Source organism: Saccoglossus kowalevskii, chromosome 14, assembly GCF_978046115.1.
Source record: "Saccoglossus kowalevskii chromosome 14, keSacKowa6.1, whole genome shotgun sequence".
NCBI classification, from domain to species: Eukaryota; Metazoa; Hemichordata; class Enteropneusta; family Harrimaniidae; genus Saccoglossus; species Saccoglossus kowalevskii.
The window spans coordinates 1,760,741-1,784,786 of NC_140654.1; the positions used below are offsets into that span (position 1 = coordinate 1,760,741).

The following is a 24,046-nucleotide window of genomic DNA, read 5'->3' on the forward strand; positions in this document are numbered from 1 at the left end:
TTAATTATAAACTACCAGTACCTGTACACACAGTGGTATGGTACTATGAATACATTAATTATAAACTACCGGTACCTGTACACACAGTTGTATGGTACTATGAATACATTAATTATAAACTACTGGTACCTGTACACACAGTTGTATGGTACTATGAATACATTAATTATAAACTACCGGTACCTGTACACACAGTTGTATGGTACTATGAATACATTAATTATAAACTACCGGTACCTGTACACACAGTTGTATGGTACTGTGAATACATTAATTATAAACTACCGGTACCTGTACACACAGTTGTATGGTACTGTGAATACATTAATTATAAACTACCGGTACATGTACACACTGTTGTATGGTACTATGAATACATTAATTATAAACTACCGGTACCTGTACACACAGTTGTATGGTACTATGAATACATTAATTATAAACTATCGGTACCTGTACACACAGTTGTATGGTACTGTGAATACATTAATTATAAACTACCGGTACCTGTACACACAGTTGTATGGTACTATGAATACATTAATTATAAACTACTGGTACCTGTACACACAGTTGTATGGTACTGTGAATACATTAATTATAAACTACCGGTACCTGTACACACAGTTGTATGGTACTATGAATACATTAATTATAAACTACCGGTACCTGTACACACAGTTGTATGGTACTGTGAATACATTAATTATAAACTACCGGTACCTGTACACACAGTTGTATGGTACTGTGAATACATTAATTATAAACTACCGGTACCTGTACACACAGTTGTATGGTACTATGAATACATTAATTATAAACTACCGGTACCTGTACACACAGTTGTATGGTACTATGAATACATTAATTATAAACTACCGGTACCTGTACACACAGTTGTATGGTACTATGAATACATTAATTATAAACTACCGGTACCTGTACACACAGTTGTATGGTACTATGAATACATTAATTATAAACTACCGGTACATGTACACACAGTTGTATGGTACTATGAATACATTAATTATAAACTACCGGTACCTGTACACACAGTTGTATGGTACTATGAATACATTAATTATAAACTACCGGTACCTGTACACACAGTTGTATGGTACTGTGAATACATTAATTATAAACTACCGGTACCTGTACACACAGTTGTATGGTACTATGAATACATTAATTATAAACTACCGGTACCTGTACACACAGTTGTATGGTACTATGAATACATTAATTATAAACTACCGGTACCTGTACACACAGTTGTATGGTACTATGAATACATTAATTATAAACTACTGGTACCTGTACACACAGTTGTATGGTACTATGAATACATTAATTATAAACTACCGGTACCTGTACACACAGTTGTATGGTACTATGAATACATTAATTATAAACTACCGGTACCTGTACACACAGTTGTATGGTACTGTGAATACATTAATTATAAACTACCGGTACCTGTACACACAGTTGTATGGTACTGTGAATACATTAATTATAAACTACTGGTACCTGTACACACAGTTGTATGGTACTGTGAATACATTAATTATAAACTACCGGTACCTGTACACACAGTTGTATGGTACTATGAATACATTAATTATAAACTACTGGTACCTGTACACACAGTTGTATGGTACTGTGAATACATTAATTATAAACTACCGGTACCTGTACACACAGTTGTATGGTACTATGAATACATTAATTATAAACTACCGGTACCTGTACACACAGTTGTATGGTACTGTGAATACATTAATTATAAACTACCAGTACCTGTACACACAGTTGTATGGTACTATGAATACATTAATTATAAACTACCGGTACCTGTACACACAGTTGTATGGTACTATGAATACATTAATTATAAACTACCGGTACCTGTACACACAGTTGTATGGTACTATGAATACATTAATTATAAACTACCGGTACCTGTACACACAGTTGTATGGTACTGTGAATACATTAATTATAAACTACCAGTACCTGTACACACAGTTGTATGGTACTGTGAATACATTAATTATAAACTACCGGTACCTGTACACACAGTTGTATGGTACTATGAATACATTAATTATAAACTACCGGTACCTGTACACACAGTTGTATGGTACTATGAATACATTAATTATAAACTACCGGTACCTGTACACACAGTTGTATGGTACTGTGAATACATTAATTATAAACTACCAGTACCTGTACACACAGTTGTATGGTACTATGAATACATTAATTATAAACTACCGGTACCTGTACACACAGTTGTATGGTACTATGAATACATTAATTATAAACTACCGGTACCTGTACACACAGTTGTATGGTACTATGAATACATTAATTATAAACTACCGGTACCTGTACACACAGTTGTATTGTACTATGAATACATTAATTATAAACTACCGGTACCTGTACACACAGTTGTATGGTACTATGAATACATTAATTATAAACTACCGGTACATGTACACACAGTTGTATGGTACTATGAATACATTAATTATAAACTACCGGTATCTGTACACACAGTTGTATGGTACTATGAATACATTAATTATAAACTACCGGTACCTGTACACACAGTTGTATGGTACTATGAATACATTAATTATAAACTACCGGTACCTGTACACACAGTTGTATGGTACTATGAATACATTAATTATAAACTACCGGTACCTGTACACACAGTTGTATGGTACTATGAATACATTAATTATAAACTACCGGTACCTGTACACACAGTTGTATGGTACTGTGAATACATTAATTATAAACTACCGGTACCTGTACACACAGTTGTATGGTACTATGAATACATTAATTATAAACTACCGGTACCTGCACACACAGTTGTATGGTACTATGAATACATTAATTATAAACTACCGGTACCTGTACACACAGTTGTATGGCACTATGAATACATTAATTATAAACTACCGGTACCTGTACACACAGTTGTATGGTACTATGAATACATTAATTATAAACTACCGGTACCTGTACACACAGTTGTATGGTACTATGAATACATTAATTATAAACTACCGGTACCTGTACACACAGTTGTATGGTACTATGAATACATTAATTATAAACTACCGGTACCTGTACACACAGTTGTATGGTACTATGAATACATTAATTATAAACTACCGGTACCTGTACACACAGTTGTATGGTACTATGAATACATTAATTATAAACTACCGGTACCTGTACACACAGTTGTATGGTACTATGAATACATTAATTATAAACTACCAGTACATGTACACACAGTTGTATGGTACTATGAATACATTAATTATAAACTATCGGTACCTGTACACACAGTTGTATGGTACTATGAATACATTAATTATAAACTACCGGTACCTGTACACACAGTTGTATGGTACTGTGAATACATTAATTATAAACTACCGGTACCTGTACACACAGTTGTATGGTACTGTGAATACATTAATTATAAACTACTGGTACCTGTACACACAGTTGTATGGTACTGTGAATACATTAATTATAAACTACCGGTACCTGTACACACAGTTGTATGGTACTATGAATACATTAATTATAAACTACTGGTACCTGTACACACAGTTGTATGGTACTGTGAATACATTAATTATAAACTACCGGTACCTGTACACACAGTTGTATGGTACTATGAATACATTAATTATAAACTACCGGTACCTGTACACACAGTTGTATGGTACTATGAATACATTAATTATAAACTACCGGTACCTGTACACACAGTTGTATGGTACTGTGAATACATTAATTATAAACTACCGGTACATGTACACACAGTTGTATGGTACTATGAATACATTAATTATAAACTACCGGTACCTGTACACACAGTTGTATGGTACTATGAATACATTAATTATAAACTACCGGTACATGTACACACAGTTGTATGGTACTGTGAATACATTAATTATAAACTACCAGTACCTGTACACACAGTTGTATGGTACTATGAATACATTAATTATAAACTACCGGTACCTGTACACACAGTTGTATGGTACTATGAATACATTAATTATAAACTACCGGTACCTGTACACACAGTTGTATGGTACTATGAATACATTAATTATAAACTACCGGTATCTGTACACACAGTTGTATGGTACTATGAATACATTAATTATAAACTATCGGTACCTGTACACACAGTTGTATGGTACTATGAATACATTAATTATAAACTACTGGTACCTGTACACACAGTTGTATGGTACTATGAATACATTAATTATAAACTACCGGTATCTGTACACACAGTTGTATGGTACTATGAATACATTAATTATAAACTATCGGTACCTGTACACACAGTTGTATGGTACTATGAATACATTAATTATAAACTACTGGTACCTGTACACACAGTTGTATGGTACTGTGAATACATTAATTATAAACTACCGGTACCTGTACACACAGTTGTATGGTACTGTGAATACATTAATTATTCACAGGGTATTAATTTCGCTATTTTCGCTGATGATTCAAATTTGCTAAATTAAATTTATGTGAAAATGTAAAATAACAATAAAACTCATTGTTTCCTTGACAAATTTGTGAAATTAAAACAGTAAAAATAAATTGTTTTACAGTACCGATATTTTGACAAATTTGCAATTCAAAATGGCCACGAGAGGAGGGTCTCTGTTTTCATGCAAAAGTTTGGGTACCTATCTTTTTAATATTATTTATTTAACGTGTTTTCACTCATTAGGTATCGTTCAAATTACCTAAATGTTCTTATATTGTGAAAATTACTTGAATATTTTCAGTGTAAAACTAGCCAGCTATTCATTTATGTTCAGTACGTTGTGGGCATGTCAGTCTGCAGGAAAAAATCGCTCACAGAGCAAATCACTTAAACATGAATGTGAACATTGACGTACACATCAATGGATGTCTTCTCCGTATAAGGGATTTATCATGGGGAAACGGGTAACTTATGAATGGATGGCTCAATAGTATATGTATTATCAAAAATAATTTTTAAATAAAAAAAATTTGAAATTAAGAAAATTGTAGGCATTATTATATAACCGCACATATTTTTCATTATAAAAACTGCATGCTGACAAGTACTGTAAATACTTTATTTTAGTTTGAAATAATGTTTGCTGAACAGACACTTTGGCTTTTTTTTTTAATGAAACTAGTTTTCATTGAATTGAATGTAAAGTACCGGTATAGGAAATATCTTGTATGTCTATTTTTACTCAACTACTCAACACGCGGTTACATTTTTTAAAAGCATTTGTAATTTTCCGATTCTCATCATCTGGTGTTTCCCTTCAGAACATTGTCATTTGATATCCTTAAGGAACAGCAGGCATGAACTATTGCTTCCTTAATACATCACTCATTTTCTGTACAAGCAATGGGCTATTCCAACTGTTATCAGCACCCCCTATCTTACTCAGACCTCCAGTCACCATATAAAATGGAGAAACCTGTGTTCACATAACATCAAATGATACAATAAACCAGGCACTGTACATGCACACTAAAGAGTTTATATTATAATCTCTCAGAGATATTATATATTTAATTAATACATGTAATACATATTTGTTTTGGTAATCACTAATTAAGGCAGTTTATAGCAAATTCAATTTTGAATGACTGAGCACATTACTTCACATATACACCATGCATTACAGGTGAAAAGTTCCCATTGTATACAAGCAAAAACTATTATCACACTGGAAACATGCATTAAATGTCAATTTTTTTAAATGCTATATTAGGATTGATGTCAATAATAATATATGAATCTTTTATCCCAATTAACTAAGCATATTCAAGATGGAGATAAATCCAACCAACGACATCAGTGCAAAAATAGAGATTTTGATCTTATTCTTTGATATTTTGGACTCCTGTTTCATGAACAAATATTCAATGACCTCAATTAAAATGGTTATTTTCAGCATCCCAAATGGCATTAATTCATAATAATGAAAGTAAAATTATCAAATCAACCTGAATCACCTTAAATAAATGACATGCCCACCATTTCTTAGACTCGCTGAAATGAAGTAAATATCTGCTGATCAGATGCAGCATCTACATGCAAGACAAAGACCTTCATTTCCATTACCATTTCTCAAATGATGTCAAATTAAAGTTTCATATATGCTACATTTGTACTCACCGCTAACTAGGTCAATATCAATCAGTTCTGTTTTAACACGACCTCTTTTAAGAGGGAAGTTGTGAAGTCCCTGGAAGTGTGAAAAAAGAAAATATAAACTAATATATTAAACACAACTTTGTTGGACTCCACATTTCGGGACCTGTCTTTCTTCTATTCACATGATGACAACGAGTGATTGTTACACAGCAGTGAAACCATATATCACTTTTGTGAACTAAAAACCTGTGTAAACTGAACACCATCTTCCACCCACTTATCCATCGACTTCTTTGTATACAAGACCTGTACAAACTAAACAAGAAAGGTTTCACAGTAAACAGGTACTGTGTTTGTGTCACTTGTCCCGTTTTTTTAACAACAATTGCTATAAAAAGAAGCATCATCTGCAATCTTATAAACCTGGATGTGAAAATAATAAGTTAATATTTGATTATGAGCAGTATTGAATTAAAATACAGTATTTGCATACCACACACAAACTATGAATTATCTGCTACTACCATCCTTACACGGCAGAGATCTGGTTCCACCCATCAACAAAGAATGTGAGATTAGACCATCACCCAAAATGTCTTTCAGATATAATAGCTTTTAATATGTTCACCACTAGATGGCTTTTAAAATCACTTGAGGGCGCTGCATTTCTGTTCCATCTTCCAGGTCTACACGAAAGACTACTGGAAGCATGTTCAGTTTGACTAACAAGATAAACATTGATATCAAAATATACTCATGACTGTAACTTTATCTTACTAAATAAATGACAAAAACAAATAAAAAGTCAGAATACACAAACTTGTTTTCATGGAAACAGCAATTTGCAAATTTTTATACCATTTTGAATTGAAATTTGACAAAAAATACATTTGACTAAGTTCCAGAATTCAAATTCTAATTTGGAAGCCCAAAGCTTGACTTTCGCGATGCAATCACAGGAAATAACTTGGCTTAATTTCAGGAAGTTCAAAAGTGTTAGCAGCATACACCATCAATAATTTGTTAAGTGTTTTTTTGTTATTGAACTGTGTTGGTTACCATAGATACAGCATGTGGGTGAATAAAAATGTTGATGTAATTATGGCAGCACCAAAATACACAACATTGTTATGCTAATTTTGTTATGTTATGCTATTGTGATATGTATGCAAAGTGGCACAGTGGTAGTCAAGGCAAATTAATGTAAAGTTAAATCTAACAATTGGGAAAGATACACTGAGGTGGAGAAAAGTGAATATGAAAGACTTGCCTTGTATTCTTGTTTCTCAACTGAATTCTCCCAAAGTTGCTTATCATAAGCAGCAACCTGAAAAAAAAGTCAAATGTTATTTACAAATTATGAGATACATGCATAACCATAGCACAGTGCATTTTACTGATGTTTTTGGAAAGAATAGAATAGAACACAAATATATAATGACAATTGAATCCTATAATTTTGGCCACCTGATTTTCACCCAAAAAAATATTTTTTTTTTTTATTTTCCTCAAGCAAATCAAGAAATACCTATTCATACCGTCATCAAATCATAATCCCAAAACTCATTCAGGCTTTTATGAATAATCTCAGAGTACAGCAGAGTCAGTGTCAAATTTACTGAATTTTGTTTAAAGGACGGTGGTCGTCGTGCCGCGTCCTGTTCGATGCAGGACTCATAGCGACGCATACAACGCATGTAAAATATATTGTTTATTTACACAAAATTCGAACACGCGCTGTGCGGCGAACCACTGCGCTTTAATCAGTAAAATAGGAAATTGCAAAAAAACTATGCTCAGATTTAGTATTGCACATGTACAAGAAAGAAAACACTTGAACTTGAGGACAAATACTATTATAAACTACAGTATTGTTATTATAGTCATCATTTTGGCCTTTTTTGACAGGTTTATTTGACAAAACCAGCGACAACTGGGCAGTAACTGGTCACATTAGACATGTAACCTTAAAAACAGGTCACTTTACATCAGACCTTGTCCTCTGAAAATGACCTGTGAGCAAAACATGGCTCTCCTGAACACATCAACACAAGTGATATCAAAATTTCATCAAAATGGTCTAGATTGAGAGTGATAATTATTTTGGGATCTTAGTGATGTGAATTATTTTGGGATGCAAGTGATAGTGTGGGTGGAGTGATCACACTCATTAGAAGGTAAGGTCTGTTAAATTGTACTGGGGCTGCCCATACATGTAGGTGCATGGTCACTATCAGCAGGAGGTCACTATTACAGGGTTGACTAACATTATTAATAGCAGCGTTCACTTAGAGATCACAGCATGTGCCAAGACTCGGGACAGAGTCAACACGTGCCGACTCGAACTTGGTCCCCATAGATGCTTGGGCCGAAACTCGGCACATGCTGAGATGTGCTGCCTGAATGTTCGGCACAAGCCAAAAACACGCGCTTGGTTGTGAATACACTGATTTATACTGGCATGACAAGACGATGGAGGGAAGTGCAGCTTATATGGTCAGTTGCTGTAGTAATGAATACATGAATACATGTGTTAGAAGCCAGTCGCCAGCTTATTGAATTTCGCCCCAACAATTTCATTTGGACGTTTTCTTTTTAATTTTGATGTAGGGTCGTCACGTAAATAATGCGGTCGGCAACATACATGTTGGGCCTATGATTGCACAGCTACTGTTCACCACACAAGAGAGTATATCGTTCACAGATACTTCACCGTAGTGAGACTGAGCATCACATCAGTTACATACAAATACGACTGAGATTATTAATTAATGCATATTTTATTTTATTTTTAATTCATTATTTCAGCCAAACAGACCTATTTAAGTTTTATATTATTTATATTTAAGTAAGTACATGATATTTATTGTGGTGGATGTGGTGGTGTATAATTTTAAATTTTATATTTCTTAGTGTTCACTGGGTCTGATTTTATAAATTTATTGTAGTGTTAGTAATATGTAATAACTGGCTTACATTGCAAGGCATGCCTGGTTCTACTGCAAATGTTATAGTTATGCATGGCAATTTAAACCTGTAGTTTTGCTATTGCTTTAAGATGTCTATATATTTGTTATATAATATTACTACATGTATAAATAACACGATCACAAATAAAAACTTATTAATATCAAAAATTACTATTTTGGTCTTTATTTAAATCACATGCCCACATGCAAAATGAACAAAAATATATTCAAACCAGCCACCAAATGCTATGAATATGTCTTGCACTTTCTAAAAGTCTTTGGTCTACGGAGGGGTGACACCTCACTCCTGCCCTCCCCCCACGAAAGCAACGTGCTCGCATTGCACTGCAAAGTTACACAGCCGTTGGGAGCCTCCTACTATTTTAATTTAGCCTCCTACTTTGAAAGTTAGGAAAACCCTTAATGTAAGTGCAGAACGTTGTAGGCAACGCATATTTATGTGCTGCTGTAACCATTTTTTTTTTGCAATGCTACATTGACATAAAAAAATAATTGTTTTTGTAATCTTCTTTGCGTTCATGTGCACGATGACTCGTAATAAATACCATAACAAAAATTGATATAATTTCAATATAGCAATTATTATTATCATATGCGTATCGTTTTCCATATTTGGGTCGAATAATAGATCAAAGAATGAGGGTGTGATTTCCGAGCTGAGTTGGCCTCAAGTAGGTCTTGACTAACGTGTACGCAACTGCTGTAATCCCGAGCTGAGTTGGTCCCAAGTAGGTCTTGACTAACGTGTACGCAACTGCTGTAATCCCGAGCTGAGTTGGTCCCAAGTAGGTCTTGACTAACGTGTACGCAACTGCTGTAAGGATTATATAGAAGATAATATTTGGTAATCGTAGTCCTAAATAACTATTAAAAATAACTAGACGTTTCGAGCAATGGCTCTTTATCGATAGCATAGAAGAAAGTATGATTAACAATTACGTCTAGCTATTTTTAATAGTTATTTAGGACTACGATTACCAAATATTATCTTCTATATATCATATTTATCAGTCCGAGCAGCGTTTATTTATTTATAAACTGCTGTAAGGATTAACAATTTTGCAGTGCCAATATCCCTTAACGTGAATTTTAGCAATGATGTCATGTTTAATAAGGGACCTGACATACACAATGTATACAATACACATAAAATACATAATTTGTTCACATGCAAATCAATGACTGCAATGTTTCAAGGCAAAACTCATGATACTTCAATCAGCTGAACTAATCCTATCAACTAGTTAGCCACAGGCTCTGTGATAAGACACAAATGGTATTTGCAAGCATTCTCCACTAAAGAATACTCTAACACTATTATTAATGAATTGTTTCCGGTTCCGGCCAAACAATCGCCACAGGAAGTTCACTGTGTGAGTGGATTGATCCACCAACAGATGGAAATGTAGTACTAACACATTCAAACTGTTGTCAAGATACTATTTGTGGTTTTGTTCTGTTCAAAAAAGAATAATCATATAAAACAATTATTCTGGTGATTCTGCAGTCTGACCCCAATTTTGACATTTTATATGTATAATGAAAAACATCGCTACAACTGTATCGTTGCCCATAGTACTGTATATCACAAACGTTGTCAATTTATTTTTGTTCTTTTAAAACCAGGTTCATTCGGGTTGGTACAGCAACACAACGAGATAAAACTGTGCACACGTATGACAACATAGCAGTACAATGTTTTGAATAAAGAAATGGGAGATTTATTTACCTTACCCATGCACGCAGTACATATTTACGATAATTTGACGTAGTATTTACCTTGCCGTTTATTCGGTGTTATTTGCTTACTTTACTTTCTATGTCAGCAGCAAACTGTGAGTTTAAAATTATTTCTCAGTACTTATTCACTGTTATAATGTTGTACCATTACTTTCACCATCCTACTACAGCCACATTTCATAGCATTCTGGCCACGCTGTGTGGCGCGGATCGCGTTTCATGTTCTCTGCACGTAATAAGCTCAGTTATTAGGCATCCTTTTTTGGGGATGCCCGGTGGCCGAGGGGAAGACGTGTAGTGAAGCTAGGCCATTAGGTGCCATACGCGAGCGCCGGTTCGAGTCACGTAGGCAGTACATATTTACTACATTTGTATAATTTGACGTAGTATTTACCTTGCCCTTTATTCGGTGTTATTTGCTTATGTTATGTATCCGCATAACTCACAGAGAACGTAACAGGTACAAAAGTACCTTTGATTTACCATCCCAAGAGACAGTTTGTGGATATTAGGCAAATATAAACAACAAAAAGTGATTTGTTTCTGAGGTTGATGCGAGTCAGATTACTGGATAATGTTTCAATTATGTGCCCATCATGTGTCTCTCATCAAGTGCTTTTCCGTTTATTTGATTTTTTCCAAAGTTATTCTTTTGACTCTAGCTTAGACACCACTGCCAAAAATTTGTTTTTCCATCTAAGGTCTTTTTAGTTTAGTAGTTACAAAAACAAAACAATATAAAAACTAAGTTACAATTAATATTGAAGCAGATAATATTTGAAAATTTGGTTGATATTTTGCGCTAGTAAGTTGTGAGGATGTTGCTGAGCAATGCACTATGGGAGAAAAATTTAAATTTTGCACTATACAATGCACTGTGGGAGAAAAATTCAAATTTTGCACTATACAATGCACTATAGGAGAAAATTCAAATTTTGCACTATACAATGCACTATGGGAGAAAAATTCAAATTTTGCACTATACAATGCACTATAGGAGAAAATTCAAATTTTGCACTATACAATGCATAATGGGAGAAAATTCAAATTTCGCACTATACAATGTACTGTGGGAGAAAAATTCAAATTTTGCACTATACAAAGCACTATAGGAGAAAATTCAAATTTTGCACTATACAATGCACTATAGGAGAAAATTCAAATTTTGCACTATACAATGCACTATAGGAGAAAATTCAAATTTTGCACTATAAAATGCACTATAGGAGAAAATTCAAATTTTGCACTATACAATGCACTATGGGAGAAAAATTCAAATTTCCCACTATAAAATGCACAATGGGAGAAAAATTCAAATTTTCCACTATACAATGCACTATGGGAGAAAATTCTAATTTTTCACTATACAATGCACTATGGGAGAAAATTCAAATTTTGCACTATACAATGCACTATAGGAGAAAATTCAAATTTTGCACTACACAATGCACTATGGGAGAAAATTCAAATTTTGCACTATACAATGCACTATAGGAGAAAAATTCAAATTTTGCACTATACAATGCACTATAGGAGAAAATTCAAGTTTTGCACTATACAATGCACTATGGGAGAAAAATTCAAATTTTGCACTATACAATGCACTATAGGAGAAAATTCAAATTTTGCGCTATACAATGCACTATAGGAGAAAATTCAAATTTTGCACTATACAATGCCCTATGGGAGAAAAATTCAAATTTTGCACTATACGATGCATAATGGGAAAAAAACTATATTGTAAAAACAGTATCACAATGGAAATTCGCTATTTAATTAAATATCAAATATAATCAGGATTCCTATCAGTTACAATACACATGTATGTCCCTAAGCAGAATTTCTAGATATTTTCTAGGTTTACCTATTAAAAATTAACAATTCTGTTTCGAACAAAATTAAACAAAATTCTTCAATTTTTCAGAATTACATATAACCTTAAAATGCCGTAGTCACACAGCCACAATGCACATGAATTGCATGGAAACAAACAAGATATTATAAACACATTATATACAAGTCACAAGGGACCTATCTCAAACAGTAATGACTACAGTAATGTAGATTACATTTATCATTTGGCATTCACTGACTGGTGAGGAAATAAATAATAAACTATTAACCAAAATAATGATAATAAATGTACATTCCCCTTTTATCAGCACTTATAATATAATTACATATAGGTGTATGCAACAGATAGTGAGAAGTGGTAATCAACAAGGCAGGTGTCAGGCAATTAAAAGCAATATCTGAAACCAATTGTATGGTTTAAAACAAAGTTGGAATTTAGTGAAATAATAATTTTGTTTACAAAATGTGAAAATATTCGCGATGAATTTTGAGGAGGAAAAGTATCTGACACTACATGTAACAAAGTTAATTGTACAAACTACATCTTAAAAACATTTTATTAGCCAATAAAACTTGTAAATGCAAGGACCTTAACAATACCTTCAAGTGCATGTAAGAATAACTTGATAAGCCTAATAAATTAATCAATAGATATTTATTTATTTATGCAACTATTTATTTATTTTATGACTTTAACCCAATTCTCGAGGGGGTGGGGCAAAGGTATGTCATAGAACGTTCCACATTGCTAGGACATGCACCACTGTACTATGCATTTCTATGGGGTCTGCGCAAACTGCTGTGGAATGCAGCTTAAAGAGCCGGTGAAAACAGCTACAGTCGGTGAAAACAGCTACAGTCGGCAAAATTTTGTAGTAACCCTGAGCAACCAAATTTATATACATGTATGTTGCTCATGTAGGGATAATCTTGTTATACTATTCAGGAGTCTCAATAACCATTCCAAAATACTGTTTACGGCCTTTTTTTCACTGTGATGGTTGCCAGATGGTGAAAATGCCATGATGTTCGCTCCCAAATTAAGAAGAGTTCAATACGAAGTTTTAAAATTATGCAGATAGTTAACAATATATTACAATTAATATTGTTGCATTGTTTAACACTATTTACAAAAACAAAAACAAAGTTGTACTGATAATAATTATTTCAGATTTTGATCTTGTAATTTTCTTGTGTTTAACTTAATTAAAATTATCCAGATATGGTGGCGCAAACTTATTCAAATATAATTATTCAAGTACGGGGTATGTAGGGGTATACTTAAGTGCTGATCACCCCATCCTTGACCAAGTGGTTCTTTCCTGAACACAGTCTGTTATGAGTCATATGATGCTTTCAGACCAGGTCATGTATAGCACATACCTCTACACATGCTGCCTTGCATGATGGGTGTTTCCCTCAAAGGCTAGGCCCACTGCCGAAACAGTGGATTGGTGTCAGGAAGGACATCACTCAATGCACAATTTATGTTATACCTACAGCTTAATTAATCAAAAAGATGATTCCCTCCACAAATGACAATTAATAAACAAGCAGCCTATCGGCTGAGATAGCTCCGCTGTTAGCAATGCACATTTCAATTAAAGAACTGAAGACATCATTAGAAAATGAACAATATGAATAGTATCAAAGCAATCGGACTTACAGTTTTTAACAAGAAGTCGAAAATATCACTTTTTACCAAAAATTACAAAAATATTCACCAAAATAAATTAATTAGAGAATTGAAGATATCATCACAAAACGAACAAATCTGAGAGAGGTCCACATGTAGTACCTATATATGTAATATCAAAGCAATCGGACTTACAGTTTTCAACAAGAAGTCGAAAATATCACTTTTTACCAAAAATGACAAAAATATTCACCAAAATTAGAGAATTGAAGATATCATCACAAAATGAACAAATCTGAGAGAGGTCCACATGTAGTACCTATATATGTAATATCAAAGCAATCGGACTTGCGGTTTTTAACAAGAAGTCAAAAAGATCACTTTTTACCAAAAATGACAAAAATATTCACCAAAATTAGAGAATTGAAGATATCATCACGAAATAAACAAATCTGAGAGAGGTCCACATGTAGTACATATATATGTAGTATCAAAGCAATTGGACTTGCGGTTTTTAACAAGAAGTCGAAAATATCAGTTTTTACCAAAAATGACAAAAATATTCACCAAAATTAGAGAATTAAAGATATCATTACAAAATGAACAAATCTGAGTAAGGTCCACATGTAGTACCTATATATGTAATATCAAAGCATTTGCACTTGCGGTTTTTAACAAGAAGTCGAAAATATCAGTTTTTACCAAAAATGACAAAAATATTCACCAAAATTAGAGAATTAAAGATATCATTACAAAATGAACAAATCTGAGAGAGGTCCACATGTAGTACCTATATATGTAATATCAATGCAATTGCACTTGCGGTTTTTAACAAGAAGTCGAAAATATCAGTTTTTACCAAAAATGACAAAAATATTCACCAAAATTAGAGAATTAAAGATATCAACATGAAATGAACAAACCTAAGAGAGGTCTACCCAAGGTACATATACACCAAGTATCAAAGCATTTAGGCTTGTAGTTTTCAAGAAGAAGTCGAAAAAGTAAAACATTGACACGGACGACGGACGACGACGGACGACGACGACGGACAATCACTCATATGATAAGCTCCGCTCGACAAAGTCGACAGCGGAGCTAAATATGTGAGGTAAAATATAGCTATTGAAATAGTACAAAAGGATTTCTATCATACATTGGTAAAAAAGTAGAGCAATATTACTGTTCACCTCAAGAAGTTGTTTGTAAATAATTGTTTACAGTTGTATGTCTTCATGTTTTGTTAAGCTGTATCAAGCATTGTTTTATTTCACCATTTATTGCACTTATTTGTAAACATTTTCTTAATCAGAATTGAGGGTATTTTCAATTGATCGTGATGCAAGCGTGAATGGGAGAAAATAATAGTGTGACCAATATACCAGTATGCTCAATATGCGATGTGAAAATATTAAATATACGGTAGGACACCAATGTGATGTATACATGTACAGTTGTACAACTGTATCTCGATATACATTTATATATGTATTATATATGTACATGTATGTGCAGTGCAAATGCAAAAATTACAGATTACACGAAAGATGCATTACCAATGGACCTACCAAAACTATAGAAGAATCTTGCCACTCACTCTAATATTAAAAAAACATTTATTATAACACGTATATTATGTAAACATTTGTTTCATGCCAGTCGTTGTAACAATGACTTCTCGTCTAAAGAACCCAATGAAATTTTTACTGCTAACAAATTTGGCAATTATCCTAGTCTTGCACAATTGGCAAAAATAAAAAATTGGGTACTAGTAGGTCTTTAATAGAAGTTTAGAATTCTCAATGATCTTAGCAGACCCTAGAAACAGTAACCATGACACCAAGACATAATGATGACACACTTAGTTAAGCAAAGGTCATATACGCAACTGAGATACCATATTTAGGTCAGATTAGGATAATTAAATAATTTCATCCCAAGCCTTCCTTTTCTATTCCAAAATTTTGTCAACCTTTTATAATGAAAATCATGTTCATTTGGTTAAAAAAAATTATGAAAAAATACAGAAAAATTTGCAAAATGTAAAACCAACAAATTAACTTGAACAATTATCAAGAGGATTATTAAAAGCAAACTTGATTTCATTTAATCAAATTAATGTGAAAGTAGCTAAATTTGTACTACAGATATTTCTCCGCAAATTCAAAATATTCTTAGCTAAATATGTTGCAGAATTATAATTATATAGGTGTTGAAATAAGTAATGTGCCTGGCTAAAATATTCACCCTCCTATGGTACTTTCCATTTAATAATACTGTATAGGAGTTTAATATATTTTTGTTTGGCTTATTTCACTGCTGGCTAAAATGCGCTAAATTAAAACCCAGTGAATATGCGAAGATAACAATAAAATGCATGGTTTTCTAAACAAAGCAATTAATTTTAAACCTATTAAATAAATATTTGAAATCTGCTGAAATTAGACATGATGAATATTCCTACTTGTATAGTAGCTAAGGTCTGCATTCACAAATAATTGTTTTGATACAAAGATAGCAAATAACATAATGGGATGGCACTGGTTAGAATAATGTCACTGGAGTCAGGAGTTCAAGGTATTCAAATACATATCATGTTAATGTAAGGTTATTATACATCAGTCACAGTAACCCCATCAGTTACAGCGTATTTTACAGGGTATTTCCATCCTACCATACAAGGTAATGCGAATTCCTAATATGGAATGATTACGCGCATTAGTGTCCCCTAATATTAAAAACAAACAGACAGACAGTACGCCGTCGCATCAGCTGCGAGTCGGTCGATACTCCCGTTGTACTGTCTTCGTGCATACTTTAAGGTATCCTCGTAATAGCCTCATATTACACAAACAAACAAAAGAGCTATAACAAACACATGATGAAAACATATACACACAAAAAAACATTTTGTGATGGAGAATTGGCTTCCTATGACACTAAAGAGTGTCACCAAAACTAGACAGATCGTGATACTTAAAAATTTATTACAAACTTGTTTTATATATGAATTTCAATTTGAATAGTTTGTCAAATATACTAATACATGGGGGACAGTGGCTTGTGGCAATTTGAGTTAAATCAAGACAGTTGTCACATCACTCAAAGTTCAAAATGGATTCCATGCGACATTCAAAATACATTGTTGTTTTATACTACTTTTGTGTGCATGTTGTATGATAACTATGGTACTATTATTACATTATGTCAAGTTTCAGAAAAAGAAAATATTTTCATAATTGTGTTTCTCCAAAGAGTCCCTATGTAATCAGTGTCAAGTGATAACACATTTATCTCAGACATTTAGTCTGTAACACAATTGTTTCTTTCTCCTTATGACCTACATGTATCTTATGACCTATGTATAGGGTGATAAGCAATCTATTCACAAAGTATTAGCAATTTGTTTAGACTTTGTTGAAACTGTACTGATCAACCTTAAAACACGCAGGGGAGGCAGGGGTAGTCGTCATCACCTGCTAGACAGGCATAGTGTGTCATTATTTACAAACAAGTGTCTACCCATGAGCCTATGCATTTTTTGCGTATGTTGTTATCATCGATTGGGACTCAATTCCGGCGCATGGGTCATCAATTGACCCCTCCGCTACGCTCAGTTTGTAATAAAAATTTATTCGGTGTTCTCCTGAGCTCCTAGTATACTTCAATAGTTGTGGTTGGACCGACTTGGTTTCTTGCTACTACATTAAAGTTGTCAAACGCAGTATGTCATTTGCCAGTTTTTGTTTTCAGTACAAACTGCAACAGATCCAGTTTTAATTTTCTACAATTGAATATTTTCTCACCATTGCTACATGTATTTCAGCAATTTGCATGCTGTTCAAGGAACAACCAACACATACATTTTGTTATTATGTTCACACTTAAATCTGCGGATGGTTATAACTCAAACTAGTCTGTAGTATAATATGGGTTTCTGGGTAGTCTCAATGGACATGGTATAAATGCTAACAACGTTCTTACTAGATTAACTTCTAAGTAAAACATAACGCACGAACAATTGCAAAACCTACGTCAGCAGTATCGTAGAAACAAGTTGCTGTAACGTACCATAAAGAACAAAGGCATTTACCGTTACGTGTAGCTACTTTGTCCAGGGGTAGTTTCCAGATGTAAGCAGTTATTAAAAACTCAAACTGCTAAAATATATCAGAATCAGTTACAATGAAATGTTAAAAAAAGGAATAATTTGAATTTACATCCATACCTTGCACTGGAATCGAGTGATAGCTCTGTCAAGATCCATAACAATATTGTAAATGTAAAGCCACAGTCAAAGGAGAGCTAAGAAAGGTCGAAGTGTTATTAAATGATTTCCCTGACATGGACTAAATTACAAGTCTCACCATCAGTTTAGGATAACTTCACCATAATTTTACGCATCGCGGAAAAAATACAGTAGAGTAAACAGAAGCACTGCAGTAGCGATGGCTTGACAATGACGAAAGTCGATGTCAACGAATGGCAGTTGAAACAGAAGCATAAAGATTACGTGCGTGCTTCATGACGAACTTCTTATGAAAAAACAGGACATATCGTTTTTTTCAATTAACTCTCATTAGAACTATGACATCGTTTGAGGTAATAATAAGCAAGTTCAAATAACGCGAGTCAATTCCACGTGTTATTTCGTCCAAAACATCCAAAACAACAATAACCAAACCGCTTCCGAAGAGAAAAAGATAAACCTTTGACCTGAAATTCCCAGAGTTCCATAGTCGACGGAACCATTTTTTTTCTAAATATGGGTGTGATATTTTTTATCGTCTCAAATCTATAGACTCGATTTATTGAATGATATACAGCTGGTTTGCGAATATTTCGCTTTAAGATTCTTCAACAAATAAATATTCATTTGAAGAAAAATAGTTTTATTTCAAATGAAATTGTAATGTGAATTTTTACTGGTTAAGCTAGAGGGTATGCGAATGACATTTCTTTCAAAACTTAAGGCGTATGAACAACAATCAAAATGGCGCTAATGCGAAGAGTTCTCGTCACTTGGTTTTTCTGGTTAGTTTTCCTGATCCTACTAGCTGTAAAACTAGACGGCAATGCAGATTGGAACTGGTTTATTATTTTTATTCCAATGTGGACATTTGACTTGAGTTTACTCGTGTACTTAATTATCCGCCTGATAACACATTGTAAAAGGGGGTACGACCAGGGGGACATGACCATTATCAAGAAAGTCTGGTTTCTAATCTCCGTTATTTTGAAGTTTTCTTTCCAAGTACTGCTCTGTTGTCGACTTGAATATTTCCCAGAACTGTCATATTATTATGTGTTTATACCTTTCTGGATTATGGTGTTAGGCATATCAATAGACATACTTATCACGTTGATTTGCTCTGGGGATTGAAGAAGAGGAACGTTGACTACAATACTAGTATCATACACGACTGTTGATGTGTTTCCTATTTGGATGCGCTCCTTCGACGATGCTTTACTTGGATGCAATTCAACAGCGATGTTGATTCTTTTCAATGAATCATACATATGAGGAGAGAAGAAGCTTCGTGCTGTTCGGAAAGAGGCGTGCCAACTTTATCTTGTGTGATGAAACAATACCGGAAGTTAATATTTGTAATGCGTATTACACAACGATTTATTATTCGTAATGTATATCATTCAGACTATATATACGTACATTTAAAAAACTTTTTACTAATATTTACATTCAAGAAAAAATAGTGTCACAACACTAATATTCAGAGATTGACAGCTTTTTTTTGTAACTGTAAACTGTGAGGCTACTGCCCTCTGGAGCATCACTTTTTCATTAGCTCCATGTACTATTAGCAAACCAATTCCCATGAATTCAGATCAACAAGTGTGAAATGATGTCATTTGAAAATGTTCCAATGTTATTCCATCAGCCAATAGAATCTTTTTGTTTCAGTTCAAATTGAGAAATTAATAAATCTTTATGAAAATGAAGTTAACGTGTTTGTTGTTATTAGTACTGCTTTGTTTATGTTTTATATCACTGTCACTTTTAGCATAAGTACAGTATTTGTTCTCAGCATTGTAAGATTTATGTTTCCAGGAATGTGCAAAAAAGTAGAAATTTGAGTAACTGACATTGTCTAGGTCACAGTATTTTATTCGTTTGTAGTTTCTGCAAAAACATTCATTTTCATTGGGATTCTTATCGTATTCACTTAGGTTATCCTCTTACAACAGGTGCAAACAATATTTGTATGGAGTTAGTAAACTCCTTTGGAAAGTCCCTATGAACATTGCAATATCGTGATGGACTTTGTTATTGGCACCATCATATGATCTAACCTTATGAAAAAGATTTGCTACATTTTGAGAATCTCACATTTCCTGGCATTCCTTATAATGAGACTAATTACTGTAAAATACTTTATTTTAGCTGGAATTAATTTTCGCTGAAAAGACATTTTGGGTGTTTTGTATGGAATTTACTGTCACTAATTTTTGATGAGTTGAATGTAAAATATAGGAAAAAATATATATTCAGTTGATTTTATTTTCACTGAATCATTCCTTCAACGAAAATAGCTAAAATTAATTCCAAGCATAAATTAAGTATTTTACAGTACTATGGCTAAGTTTTATGTTTCCATATTGCAACATTGTTAGAACTATACAAAAAAAGTTGTAAATTATCTGTATGAATCTTATTTGTGGTCATTTCAATCACCTGGGTGAAGTTGATGAAGTTATTGGAATATTAATAATGCCTTTCCCAGGCAAGTTGTATGTTACCCATACAAATCTTGTTTGTACCCACTGTAATGATATTTCAAGTGAAACAATGTGTTCTATTGTAATTTTATGCAAAGGATTTCCTGTTTGACTTATTTTGCTCACTATTGTTCTTCCAATCCACCTCTTACTGTGATTTTTTTCTCTGGATTGCTAATAAATGAGATAAATGAAAACAGAAAGAAGGAAATTGCTAATACATATTCATCATAATGCAATTTAAAGTAATTAGCAACAATGTTCATTGTTGAGAATAAAGTAATGAATGCTGAATGTGTATAATTTACATTTTTAAAGTTTAACACTTTCTACATTTTCCATGTATACACTGAAACATGTCAAGAGATTCCATTGAACTGTCAGTCTGATTTATAAATCATAAACAAATTTATCACTTTTTTTATCACTCTCTGAAAGAATATTAAAGCATTAAATCATCATGGGAACTTGAGAAGAATGTTAATTGCTCAACGATAGATTTTCTTGGATGTTTGGTCATTTTTTTGTGCAAAAATAGAAAAAAAAAATTATTTTTGTGAACAGCATTAAATAAAATCTCACTGTACAAGTAAAGGAAATCTGTTGTTTTAATGGTAGCATTAAGGCCACTTTTAACAAAACATTTGTTTTCTGTGCGTATTAATGAAGAATGGTAAAAACATGTTATTGTATTTGTTCTTTTAGTAGCGCATACATTTATGTAATTGGTAGAGGTATGTATAAATAAGTTTAATAAATGAAATGATTTGTATATGTGCATATTTGTAACAGATGTGCTTCTAATAGAGAAAATATGGTGTATATATATATATATATATATATGTTATTTTTTTTTTCATTTCAGCTAATGTTTATTTAAAACTTTATGTGTAGATTTGTTAAGAATCTCAAGAGTAAATGCTTTGTACCCTACTCCACTGGAGACATTCAATGTGGTTGATATGAAGAGTGCACTCACAATGGTATTCTGAGATGATATGTCAACAAAGTGATGAAACTTGCCTAAGATCTGCACACGTCCACCTATAAAGGTTATATTTTTGTTATATTCTAGGTGGTATACAACTACACAAACCACAGTTGTCGATTTAAACAACATTGCATTTTGACGTCACAGAAGCACTCCGTCACTAGAGGATGCGATTTTTAGGAATGATATATTCATGTGTCAAAAGGATTACCCGTATTCTGTCCTTGGGGGCGGACATCCTGGTACTTTCAAACAAATTGTGAAAACAAAGGCCGATAACACTAAAAAAAAATTACTTTGGGATAGTGGTTGAGACTTTCCTGAACAGTGTAACAAAATTACTTTTCATGTGCAACATATGAATATTGTTGCTTAGAATTAATTCAAAGTTATGTTAGTGCAGTTTCCTTGTCTTTAACTATTTTCACTGGCTATTCGGCCAGCGTTCAACAGCAGCTTGTGCAGAGCACTTAGAAATACATGTTACTGTGGTGCGCGTCTTAGCAACATGGAACGTCTTGTGGCGTAGCTCCACCCCGAGGATACACTGATAAATATTGCTGACAGCAAAGCGGTTTATAAATTAGATTTTAGTGATTTCATGGAGTCCACTTTTTTATTTTATTTTTGGTGATTCACGAGACCTATATCGTATGACTAGTTTACATGTAATATGTTGAGACCAGTCCTACTGTGAAATATGAAGTGGTGAGTGAAGGCGCCCTCTATGGTGGAATGATAACAAAAATCTCACATCAATCTAGTTGGAAGCACTAAATTCATTGTTTATGATTACGCATAATATTCATGATAATTTGTTGAAATTGTATCTAGCTTGCGCCCTCTGTGGTAGAAACGATAACTGAATTTATCTATCGTTTCTACAGGCGCATGTGTACGTACTGAAAACCGCTTTAATTTCGAGAGACACATGTGATGCTAAAACACAGTGTAGTGACTTTCGTGGAATTTTGTCTTCAAGAATGTCATAAAATCGCCATTTTCTTGCAGTGAGTATAAAATTATTTACAGTATATGAAATGAATAACTTGAGTAAGGAACATTTGAAATACGTCAATTTATTTGATGTAGGCTATAGTATCGATAGCCTGACAAGGTCTCGTGAGTTGCGCCCTCCGCGGTGATCCAAACATAGTGGGGTATATTGCTGTTCGGCCGGCGAGGGCGCCTCTCATGCCTACATGTCAGGCTATAGTATTTTATGTGGTTAGATTATGCTGTTGTTGTGGATTGCATCCAATTTAAACCCCTATGTATCACCACGTAAAAGAATCCGGGACAGTCGCGTATTGGACGTTTTCGGTCAACCAAATTACCAATATAAAATATGATTACACAACATACAAATTAAAGAATTTTCCGAAACCCACTCGATTTTATACGTAACGTATCCACCGTTATATAATATCTCTATCTCACTAATCCCTTATTCCCACGTGAAATGATGACGTTTTAAAACTTCTTTATTTGCCTGAGTCAGTTTAGTACGATGTATAAATTATTCGACCCTTGTTAATGTGTATACATGTATATAATTCGTACATCCGGAGAATGCCAAATGTTCTTAATCATCGATCCTGGCCGTGGGGTTGAAGCATGATCATGTTCTCATTCGTACTCATTACAGCGTATTTATTATGTATATTTTTCAACATTCTGATTTATTTTACGAGTTGAAACTACGTCAGATAAATAAACTCACAGTCTTCATAGTTTCCTGGTAGTGCTTTGAACGCTTTGGGCGAAGTGGGTCCTCGTGGTGTCCTCGTGGTGTCCACGTGGTGTCCTCGTGGTGTCTGCGTAATAGTGTAAGTATTGGTATTTAAATCGAAACGCCTGATTTGTGTTAT

The 24,046-nt window shown here is 33.5% G+C and overlaps 2 protein-coding genes across 2 annotated transcripts in view; one reads left to right on the plus strand and one right to left on the minus strand.

The window, feature by feature from the left end:
- The window catches only part of LOC102803777 (protein PHTF2-like), a 72,271-nt gene extending 53,110 nt beyond the window's left edge, over positions 1 to 19,161 (minus strand). The window contains exons 1-3 of the mRNA XM_085507768.1: positions 18,675 to 19,161; positions 7,497 to 7,553; positions 6,248 to 6,317 (exon numbers count right to left, since the gene is read on the minus strand). Of these exons, the coding sequence (XP_085363894.1) occupies positions 6,248 to 6,317; positions 7,497 to 7,553; positions 18,675 to 18,713 (166 nt within the window). The 5' untranslated portion in view covers positions 18,714 to 19,161. The remainder of the gene's footprint in view (positions 1 to 6,247; positions 6,318 to 7,496; positions 7,554 to 18,674) is intronic.
- Positions 19,162 to 19,431: 270 nt separating this feature from the next.
- Positions 19,432 to 20,407, plus strand: LOC146734358 (transmembrane protein 60-like). The gene has a single exon (XM_085507617.1). The coding sequence runs from the start codon at positions 19,440 to 19,442 to the stop codon at positions 19,827 to 19,829; it is 390 nt and encodes a 129-aa protein (XP_085363743.1). The 5' UTR covers positions 19,432 to 19,439; the 3' UTR covers positions 19,830 to 20,407.
- Positions 20,408 to 24,046: the final 3,639 nt, after the last annotated feature.